We start from the raw sequence: 11,186 nt of genomic DNA on the forward strand, positions 1-11,186 counted from the left end.
GAAGGTTCTTATTTCATGAGTTCCTAAGCAAGAGACTACCTGGATAAGACATTTGGTGGACACCATTTTGAGATGAAGAATCTCGATTAGGAAGAAGGGAGATCTCTACTTGACTGGAGCTTCCCAATGATATAGTTGAGTGTCCCCAGAAAGAAACTGTAGAACAAGATGTTCATCATGCCATATCTCTATGGAAAAGGAAATTCTTTAAAAGAAAACAAAGGCAAACAATTGATAATCTGATTCTCATGGAAAGTTTTCATTATACAAGAAAAAAAGGGCTGGGTGCCATGGCTCATGCCTGTAATCCCAACACTTTGGGAGACTGAGGTGGGTGGATTGCCTGAGGCCAGAAGTACAAGAACAGCCTGGCCAACATGGCAAACCCCTGTCTCTACTGAAAATACAAAAATTAGCTTGGTGTAGTGGTGTGCAACTGTAGTCCCAGCTACTTGGGAGGCTGAGGCAGGAGAATCACTTGAACCCAGGAGATGGAAGTTGCAGTAAGCCGACGTGACACCACTGCACTCCAGCCTGGATAAGAGACTGTGACTCTATCTCAACAAAAAAGAAAGAAAAAGAAAAAAAGGACAAAGTATAGTGGTCAAAAAAAGAAGAAAGAGAGAGAGAGATATGAAAGAAAGAGAAGGAAGGAAGGAAGGAAGGAAAGAAGAAAGGAAGAAGAAAGAAAGGAAAGAAAGAAAAAGGGAAAGAAAGAAAGAGAAATAAAGGAAGGAAGGAAGGACAAAGTATACTGGTCAATATCCAAAGAAAAAGGAAAAAAAAAAAAGAAAAGAAGGAAAAAGTACAAAGTATACTGGTCAATATCCTAAGGGTGAGACAGCCCCCCTTCAAGATTAGAAAATAATACTATATTCAAAGTAACATCAATAAGAATCAACATAAAATAGACAAGATTCACTATCTACAAAAGTAATCTGCACCAAGTAGCAATGTATGAGTGTGTGGTTGAAAATATTGTCTATAATATGTGTACTAGAAGGAAGAAGCCTCAGTAAAAAGGTCAGAGTTGGAAATATATATTAGGGAATCCAGGTTAACCTTTGGAGATTTTAGGAGTTCTGAGAGAATTTAAAAAGAGGAGTAGCAGCCGGGCATGGTGGCTCATGCCTGTAATCCCAGCACTTTGAGAGACCGAGGTGGGCGGATCATGAGGTCAGGAGTTCAAGACCTGCCTGGCCAACATAGTGAAACCCCATCTCTACTAAAAATGCAAACAATTAACTGGGTGAGGTGGTGGGCATCTGTAATCCCAGCTACTCGGGAGGCTGAGACAGGATAATCACGTGAACCCGAGAGGTGGAGGTTGCAGTGAGTGGAGATCGCGCTGTTGTGGAATCAGGAGGACCAGACACAGACCTTGAGGTGTATACAGGAGGATATCTTTATTGAGTGTATTCAGGTCCAGTGGACTCAACTTTTGACAAACTGGGCCCAGAACAAAGACAGCACTTGACTTTTTTATGCACACTTCAAAAAGAGGGTGGGCTAGCTTGAAGCAGGCTTACAGTTAGAGTGGTGTGAAAGCACGGATAAAGAGCAGAACAATTAATTAAATTGTGACAAGTTCATAACTCAGGACTACACATGACGTTTACCAAGCAACCCAGATGTCTGTTACCTAGGTTTTGCTCTAAAGAGCCATACACTGGTTTATCTCAAGTTTCAGTATACGAAGTGATGAAAAGTAGATCTCTGGATGAGACCATGTGTCATAGAGTCCAATGGAAGGGGAGAAACAGGATAATAGAAAAGCCACAAAAACTAGACAAAAGTTATTATTTGTTTATTATAGAAAAAATAAACTTTGTTTAAAGAGAAATGGTAAAGAGACATGGAAAGACTAAAACCCACAGGTGAATACTTACAGAGGATGACAGTATTTAGCTCAGCCTGAAGATAGATGAGGATCAAAAATGTAATGGGAGCTAGTAAGAGTTTTCTAAAAATCATCTTAATAAGATGTAATTTAACTTGGAATATCTTAAACTATTAATGACAATGTTTCTAGAGCATCTTTAAAAACTAAAATGTAAATATAGCTACCTTTATTTTTTTTTTTTACTAACCCTTAGTATTTTGTGTGTAAAAATTCTCATTTTTAACAAACATTTTTGGCAGTTTAAATTTCAGAAAAGATAATGATGAAAGTGTGAATCATTTTTAGCTGTTTTAAGAAAATGACTATTTTTGAAATCTGTCCTTATTGGCATCAGGTTTATAAAACACACTTTATATACCTGCCTAAATACATATTATTCGTCAACTTATGAGAAATAATATTTTTAAGATAAAAGAGGGGCTCTAGATTTTGCAAAAATAATTGTAAACCCTTTGTTTTCAAGCCTGAAGAAAAACATGAAGAATTCAGAAAACTTTTTGAGTTAATATCATCACTGGACTATAATGGGGATCAAATAAGAAAGAGAAATCATGAATTAGAAGAAGAGACAACTGGGTATGGTTTTCATATTGTAGGACATTTTAACCATTTATTAATTGATTTAACTCTAACTTTACTTGACTAAAACCTAGATACAAATTCATTTTATGTCTGCATTTTCATAATTAAACGAATTGTATTTTAAAATGTATTTCAGAAACTCACAACGCAACTTTATAGGCATGTGAGCAGGAGTCCATGACCCTTGCACTTTTTTGTTGGAATTATTAAAAAATCAAATTTCAGTATAAAAACACACTAACTGATGAAAAATAGATCTCTGGATGAGACCATGTGTCACAGAGTCCAATGGAAGGGAAGAAACGGGTCAGAAGTCAGCTAAGTGCTATGGCGAAGTTGGGATGAAAACATTCATATTAAAAATATGTGAAAAAAAAGAAACAATGCAATCTCAAAATTTTTTTGAATGCCGAAACATTACACTTATTTATTTATTTATTTTTTGAGACAGAGTCGGGCTCTGTCACCCAGGCTGGAGTGCAATGACACGATCTCGGCTCACTGCAACCTCCACCTCCTGGGTTCAAGTGATTCTCTTGCCCGAGCCTCCTGAGTAGCTGTGATTACAGGAGTGCACCACCCTGCCCGGCGAATTTTTATATTTTTAGTAGAGACAGTGTTTCACCATGTTGGTCACGCTGGTCTCGAACTCCTAACCTCATGATCCACCTGCCTCGGCCTCCCAAAGTGAGGCATGAGCCATTGTGCTTGGCAATGTATTCTTTAATGGTTTTGAAAACAATAATGACAATGCTTTGGGCATGTGATGTCAAGTGCGCTCTTCATGACCTAGTTTGAATTTTTATTTCTGAAGATATTTTTGCTGTATTTGGTCATCTTTTCTTCCTTTTACAGTGTTCTTCTCTGCTACATTCAAATTTTTTTAAGACCTATTTGTGTCATTCTTTAACATCAAAATTTATCTTGATATATAGCTTGTATTTGGTTTCTGCTTCTTTCTTTTGCTTTTAGATATAAAACATATCATGGAAATTTACTCATTTTACATGGGTACCTCCATTGTATACATGAAGTATACATCTTATTAAACTTTTGTTTTACAGAAATAAATTATACATATATATGAATATATGTATAACCTAAAGAAAAAGAGTAAAAGAGCATTCATGTTTTGATCACAGATTTAAAAAAAAAAATGGAATGTGTCTTTGAAGCCTTGAACACAGCTAGTTTTCTATTTATTTACTGAGCACTTAAGTTGGTTCTCTGATTCTATTCAACATTTTTCTGTCATTGTCTTTCTCTACATGGTTTTGTATCTCTTTCATTTTGTTGGATTATGTCAGTAAAGATCTCTAGATCTCTTCTTCAAAGTCTTTAAATCATCACATATCTGTCTCCACCTTTCCTTTTTTCTAAAACTGCCTGTTTTCTTTTTCTCCTCAACTCAGATATTAAAGATGTTTCCTTACTTCTCTTTCTCTACATTGAATGACCTTCTTGATGCTTTTTGTGTGTACTTTTTTTTCTTGTTATAGACTGTGGTCAACAGATATCAAAATGTATTTTTGTGTCTTTTTCAAACATGTATGTGTTTTACTTTTTTTTATCTTGGTTACTCATCTCTGGGTTATGGCGTATATTTACTAATAGGTCATTTTATCTTAGCATACCAAAATGGATGTGAATAGTTTATTTATAAAAAACTGTATGGTTAGGCCAGGTGTGGTGGCTCATGCCTGTAATCCCAGCAATTTGGGAGGCCAAGGCAGGTAGATCATTTGAGGTCAGGAGTCCAAAACCAGCCTGACCAAAATGGTGAACCTCATCTCTACTAAAAATACAAAATTAGCCAGAGATGGTGGCACATGCCTGTAATCCCAGCTACTTGGGAGGCTGAGACAAGAGAATCACTTGAACCCAGGAAGCAGAAGTTGCAGTGAGCCGTCATCACGCCATCGCACTTCAGCCTGAGCAACAAGAGTGAAATTCCATCTCAAAAAAAACTGTATGGCTATCGTATCACTTTACCTGCTATGTATGCCATAAAATTGTTGTTCATATTATTTATCTAAGATTATAATTTCATATAGAATATTTTCAAACTATGTTCAGTTGAAACTGAGAGGATCGTAGTTTATAGATTTGTTTCTTTGATATGCCATAACATAATATCTGTTTAAACAATTATTAAATATTTACTCTTACAAATACTTGACTTACTACTTCTGTACATTTCTGCAGATATAAGAAATGCCTAGAAATGACAATAAATATGTTAAATGTATTTGGAAATGAAGACTTCAGTTGCCATGGAGACTTAAATACAGATCAACTGAAAATGGATATTCTGTTTAAGAAGCTAAAACAGAAGGTAATTAAAAATAATTATTTTATCTTAAGGTCTAGATTACATGTGCGAGACGTGCAGGTTTGTTACATAGGTAAACGTGTGCCATGGTGGTTTGCTGCACCTATCAATCCATCACCTATGTATTAAGCCCCGCAGGTGTTAGCTATTAATATTGATGCGCTCCCTCCTGACCCAAACAGGCCCAGGTGTTTGTTGTTCCCCACCCCAAGTGCATGTGTTCTCATCATTCAGCTCCTACTTATAAGTGAGAAGATGAAGTGTTTGGTTTTTTGTTCCTGAGTTAGTTTGCTGAGGATAACAGCTTCGAGTTCATCCATGTCTTGCAAGGAGCATGATCTCATTTGTATGGCTCCATAGTATTCCATGACGTATATATACCACATTTTTTTTATCCTGTCTATCATTGATGGACATCTGGGTTGACTCCATGTCTTTGCTATTGTGAATAGTGCTGCAATGAACATACAAATACATGTATCTTTGTAATAGGATAATTTATATTCCAACATAAGGTAATTTTAAATCAGTTTGGGGATTAAAATTATGTAATTTGGGGAAATATTAATGATGGATAAACCCAAATTCAGCCATAATATGTTTAAGGAGGTTGATTCTGAGCCAATATGGTGACTGTGGCCCTGGATTACTGAATCTCAAGAGCTCTTGAGAATGTTTCATGGGACAGTCAGATTACAGTTTGGTTTTGGTTTTGTACATTTCCAGCAGACAGAAGGTGTAGGGAAAATCATAAATCAATATGAGGAAGGCAGACATTGGCTCAGCCTAAAAGTGGGACATCAAAAAGGAGGGGCTAACAAGTCATAGGTGGGTTTTGGGGATTCTTTAGGTGACAATTGGTAAAGAAAACTGTTGTCTAAAACTGGAAATAGGTAGAAAGGAAGGCCTTAATTAAGATAAGGTGGTTACGGAGGTTAAGGTTCTTATTATGTAGACAAAGCCTCATAGCTGACAGCCCTCAGAGAAAATAGAGGGTAAAAATATCTTTTCAGACTTTAAATGCATCAGGCTCTTAGTTAATCTTCCCTAGATCTGGGAAGACCTAGAAGGGGAGAGATTGGGCTACATTAATGAAGACTTCTTACAGATGCAGTTTCCCCCACAGAAGACAGCTTTGTACGGCCATTTCAATTTCTTGGTCCTGCAATAGCCATTTCAAAATATGTCAAAAATATATATATCTGGGGGTAAAATACTTTGATTTTTCTCAGCTTCTTCTCTCTGTGATGCTGTACCAGAATCACGTTAGAAAGTAAGCCACATCATAAGAGTTAATAAAACCTGTCTGATGAGATTTGATAATTTGAAGGGTGTGATTCCCAGACCCTTTAGATAGAAACTGGGGCAAAAGAATACAAGGTCTTTCTCCTCAATATAAATCTCTCAGTGCTTTAAGCGGTGAAAGATTTTTCATTTAATTTTACAGACTTGATGCTAATAAAAAGGATACTTTAAAAAATATATATATATATGTATTCTATACATCTTATAAGACATGCTGTTGATTCTCTTATGTCTTGAACCCTGGCCAGTGATCTGAAACCAAGCAGCCCATGTCTCCAGATCACTAGTATCAAATAAATTTTGGGGTGCAACAGGTTTATTGAGAAATAATTAACACACTGTGCAATTCACTCATTTAAAATATACAAGTCATTGACTTTTCATATTTTCAGAGAGTTATGCAATCATCATTACAATCAATTTTAGAACATTTTCATCACCTTAAAAACAAACCCCACATCATTTAGAAACCATCTTCTCTAGTTTTCCCTTCCTCCTTCAGCCCTAGGGAACAACCCACCTTCTTTGTATAGATTTGCTTATAAGCCTCTGAAATAAAAAGCAAGTGGTCTACTGTGACTGGCTTATTTCACTCAGCATAATTTTTCATGATGCATCTGTGCTATAGCAGGTATTGATGCAGGGTTTTTGCTCCTTAATTCAGCTAAATCTGGGTTCTTCTCTCATGATCAGGAAAAATTAGGCACGTGGACACATTGAAGGGTGAGGAGGACAGAATTTATTAAGTGAAAGGGAAGCTCTCAGCAAAGAGAAGGGTCCTGCAATCAGATTTCCACCTCACAGTTGAATACCAGGACCAGCACACATGAGCTGAAAAGGCCAGGCTCCTCCTCTGCATAAGGCATGAATTCCTGGTGGCTCCTCCCCAGCCCCCCAGTGCATGTGGGCCTCTGGTCCGCTGCTGGCATGTCCAGGCAAAACCCTGTGCAGGTTCCCTTATCTGCACCAAATGTTTTGTCTGGTGTAGACATTTGTGGGCCTGGTTGGAGATTCTCTGGGGACTGTGCTGTATCTGCCTAGGCATTTTGCTGTCTCCTGCTTCTATCAGTATCAGTACTTAATTTCTTCTTATTGCTGAGTAATATTCCACTGTATGGATATATTAAACATTTTATGTATCCATTCATGAGGTGATGGACCTTTGGGTTCTTTCCACTTCTTGACTTTATTAATAATGCTGCTGTATAAGTTTTTGTGCTTGCATATGTTTTTATTTTTCTGGAGTATATAATTAATGACTGGAATTTCTGGGTCATATGGTAACTTCATGCTTAACCTTTTGAGGAGCTGCCAGTTTTCCAAAGTGACTGCACCACTTTACATTCCCAGCAGCATTGGATAAGGGTTTTAATTTCTTTACATTTTTCCTAACACTTATTTTCTCTTTTTTATTGAACAAAGATTTCATCCTGTGGTGTGAAGTGATACCACAAGTTGGTTGTGATTTACATTTTCCTAATGACTAATTACATTAAGCATCTATTAATGTGCTTATTATCCATCTTTATATCTTCTTTGCAGAAATATCTATTCAAAATCTTTGCCCATTTTTAAAATTGGGTTATTTTATTATTTATGAATTCTATATCCTATATATGTAAGTCCCTTATTAGATATATGCTTTTCAGATACTTTCTTCTGCTCAGTGTCTTACCTTTTCACTTCTTGATACTGTCTTCTCAGGCACAGCAGTTTTCAATTTTGAAGTCCATTGAATCCAGTTTTGCTTTGGAGTCAAGGCTAAGAAAACTGCCAAATGCAGTCACAAAGATTTATACCAATGTTTTTTTCTGAGAGTTTTACAGTTTTAGCTGTTACAGTTAACTGTTTTATTTTGAGTTAATTTTTAGATATGGTATTAGGTGAGAGTCCAACTTTATATATATATTTTTTGCACATGTATACCCAGTTGTTCCAACACCATTTATTGAAAAGACTATTCTTTTCCCATTCTGTTCTTTTGTTAACCTTGTATAAAATCAATTGTAAATGTGCAGGCTTATTTTTAGATTATCAATTCTTAGTTTGTTTATGTCTATTCTTATACTAGGACCAAATCAAATTTAATGAAAAGGTTTTTTTCAATCATGTTGCATATTACCAGTTGTCTTATGTCATAATAAAAATTAAATTTAGTGGAATATCTTTAACTTCACTTTTTGTGTCTCAAAGACGTCTCTGGTCAGCTTATACCTTACTTACTCTAAGACACAATGGCAAGTCAGGCTTACAAGACACACTTTCTTTCTTTTTTTTTCTCCATTTAAACCTTTAGTCTCTTATCCAGTGCCTCCCTCTATAGTTTCGTTTTCAGTAAATTTTGGTCACAGGATCTGCTGACATAGTCTACTGTTTAGTGCATTATGTTTTACTAATTCATTATAATTCATAGAATCATCCGTAGATATTTACCATCCAGGAAGGAGAAGTTTAAGTCTGAGCTGCCAGCTTTCCTCAGTGGAAACCAAGTGAAGTCATCATCTTCCAGTTCGCAGATCCTCTTGCCACGTGGTAGCTGGTTCTCTTGAATAGCACTGTGGCTAATCCTTTTCTTGGTGCAGATCTTGCATTCTCAGAAACCACAGTTTCTGTATTGACCTCCTTTGACTGAAACAGAGATGCACAGCTCTGCTTTCTAGCTTACTAGAGGATTCTTGGAATAAAAAGTTTAACTCATTCCAAGAAAAGTTTTAGGAGCACAGCAGTTAAAAATCAGGTAATATTCAGCAATTTATCAGAGACAAATGGTAGATTGGTATTTTGAATTTCAAAATATCAGAGCCAAGTTGTGTGCTATAGAGAAGCATTGTGGTATAACATAGAGATGGGATTGTCTTAACTTCTCCGTACAAACAAGCTTGGAGTAAGGTAAAGGAGAAATTGCATTTGATGTCTTAACACTCAAACCTCACTATGTTTATTTTACTTCTGTGAAGTCTAAAAATCTTTCCATAATGTTCTCCTTATTTCCTCCTCATTGAGAAAAAGGAAAATGAAAATTGAATACTAGATTGATTAATAAATACTCAAAGCTTCTTCTCTTTTTTGTTTTTTCTTTTTTTTTTTTTAGATGGAGCCCTGCTCTGTCACCCAGGCTGGAGTGCAGTGGCGCAATCTCGGCTCACTGCAAGCTCTGCCTCCCGGGTTTGCGCCATTCTCCTGCCTCAGCCTCCTGAGTAGCTGGGACTACAGGCGCCCGCCACCACGCCCGGCTAATGTTTTGTATTTTTAGTAGAGATGGGGTTTGACCCTGTTAGCCAGGATGGTCTTGATCTCCTGACCTCGTGATCCGCCCGCCTTGGCCTCCCAAGCTGGGATTACAGGCATGAGCCACCGTGCCCGGATCAAAGCTTCTTTTAGAACTTTCGTTAATTGAAATCACATAAATATCTGATTTTGGTTATGTAACCAGGTATTTCTAGTTGTTTTTCAAATCATATGTCTTCTTGCTTCGCAGTCTATAACTTGAGGGGAAATTGTAAGGAGACACCCTTGCCTTATTATCAGAGTTCGTAATTGAAGGGGGTTTTAGGAAAAGTTCCTCCTCAGCAGCTTATGTCTCTCTCCTGGTTATCTGCTGCTTCTCAATAATGTTTGTCATCAATAAATTAATCTCAACATTTATTAGATCCTACTTTAAAGGAGAGTCTTTTCTGCTGTATAAGTTATGTTTCTTGTTGTCTTTTTTTAAAACTTATTTTTCTAACAATTACCCAGAGATTTTTAGCTTAAAAGAAAAACATTTATTTAGTTCATGAACCTGTGGTTTGGAAAAAGCTTGGCCAGGACAGCTTGCCTCTGCTCCCCTCAGCTTCCCTAGGAACAGCTGATCATTTGGGGAAATGGCATCATCTGAAGCTTTGCTCACCCATGCGTTTGATGGTTGATGCTGGCCATTGGCTGGAACCTTGCTTGGGGCAGGCAGCATGAACACTGACACTGGCACTCCCAGGCTGTCTCTGGGGCCTGATCTCTCTCACAATCTGAGGGCTGAGTTTGAAGGGAAAGCAGTCTGAGATAGGGAAGCCACATGGTATCCCTTTTACTACATTCTATTCATTAGAAGGAAGTCAGTAAGGATGGCCCATATTCTATTCTTTTGATGGGATAAATATAGCTTCTCTTTTGTTTTAATTGACATATATATACATAATTTTGGGCTATAGAGTGACATTTTGATACACATATATAGTGCGTAATGATCAAGCCAACTAGCATATTTACTACTTCAACCATTTCTCATTTCTTTGAATTGTGAACATTCAAAATCTTCTAGCTTTTTAAAAATATACAATAAATCATAGTTAACCATATTTGCCTACAATGCCACAGACCACCAGAACTCATTCCTCTTATCTAACTGTAATTCTGTATCCATTAACCAGACTCCCATCCCCTATCTTTATGAGCTTTTTCATTGTTGTTAAGAGACGAGGTCTTGCTAGTGAAGTCTGGTCTCCGGGCAACTGTAGTCACCCAGACTAGAGACAGTGATTTGATCATAGCTCACTGCAGCCTCAAACTCTTGGGCTCATGTGATCCTCCCACCTCAGCCTCCTGAGCAGCTAGGATTGTGGACATGCACCATTGCACTTGTCTGATTTTTCACTTTGTAGAGATGTCTCTCTGTGTTACTCAGCCTGCTCTGGAGCTTTTGGTCTCCAGTGATTCTCCTGCCTTGGTCTTTCAAAGTACTAGGAAATTACAGGCATCAGCCGTGTCACCCAGCCCTCAATTATTCTTTTCTTTTTTTTTTTTGAGATGGAGTTTTGCTCTGTTGCCCGGGCTGGAGTGCAGTGATGCGATCACAGCTCACTGGAAACTCCACCTCCTGGGTTCGCGCCATTCTCCTGCCTCAGCCTCCCGAGTAGCTGGGATTACAGGCGCCCGCCACCACGCCCAGCTAATTTTTTGTATTTTTAGTAGAGACGAGGTTTCACCATGTTAGCCAGGATGGTCTTGATTTCCTGACCTCATGATCCACCTGCCTCAGCCTCCCAAAGTGCTGGGATTACAGGTGTGAGCCACCATGCCCAGCCTCAA

The 11,186-nt window shown here is 37.6% G+C and overlaps 1 protein-coding gene across 1 annotated transcript in view; it reads left to right on the top strand.

The window, feature by feature from the left end:
- Positions 1-11,186, top strand: part of LOC105553394 (ankyrin repeat domain-containing protein 18B-like) — a 49,692-nt gene that overhangs the window by 26,759 nt on the left and 11,747 nt on the right. Inside the window, exons 11-12 of the mRNA XM_011999451.1 lie at positions 2,367-2,479; positions 4,691-4,820. Coding sequence (XP_011854841.1) covers positions 2,367-2,479; positions 4,691-4,820 — 243 coding nt within the window. The remainder of the gene's footprint in view (positions 1-2,366; positions 2,480-4,690; positions 4,821-11,186) is intronic.

This window comes from Mandrillus leucophaeus, unplaced genomic scaffold (genome assembly GCF_000951045.1).
Source record: "Mandrillus leucophaeus isolate KB7577 unplaced genomic scaffold, Mleu.le_1.0 Scaffold593, whole genome shotgun sequence".
In the NCBI taxonomy this organism is placed as follows: Eukaryota; Metazoa; Chordata; class Mammalia; order Primates; family Cercopithecidae; genus Mandrillus; species Mandrillus leucophaeus.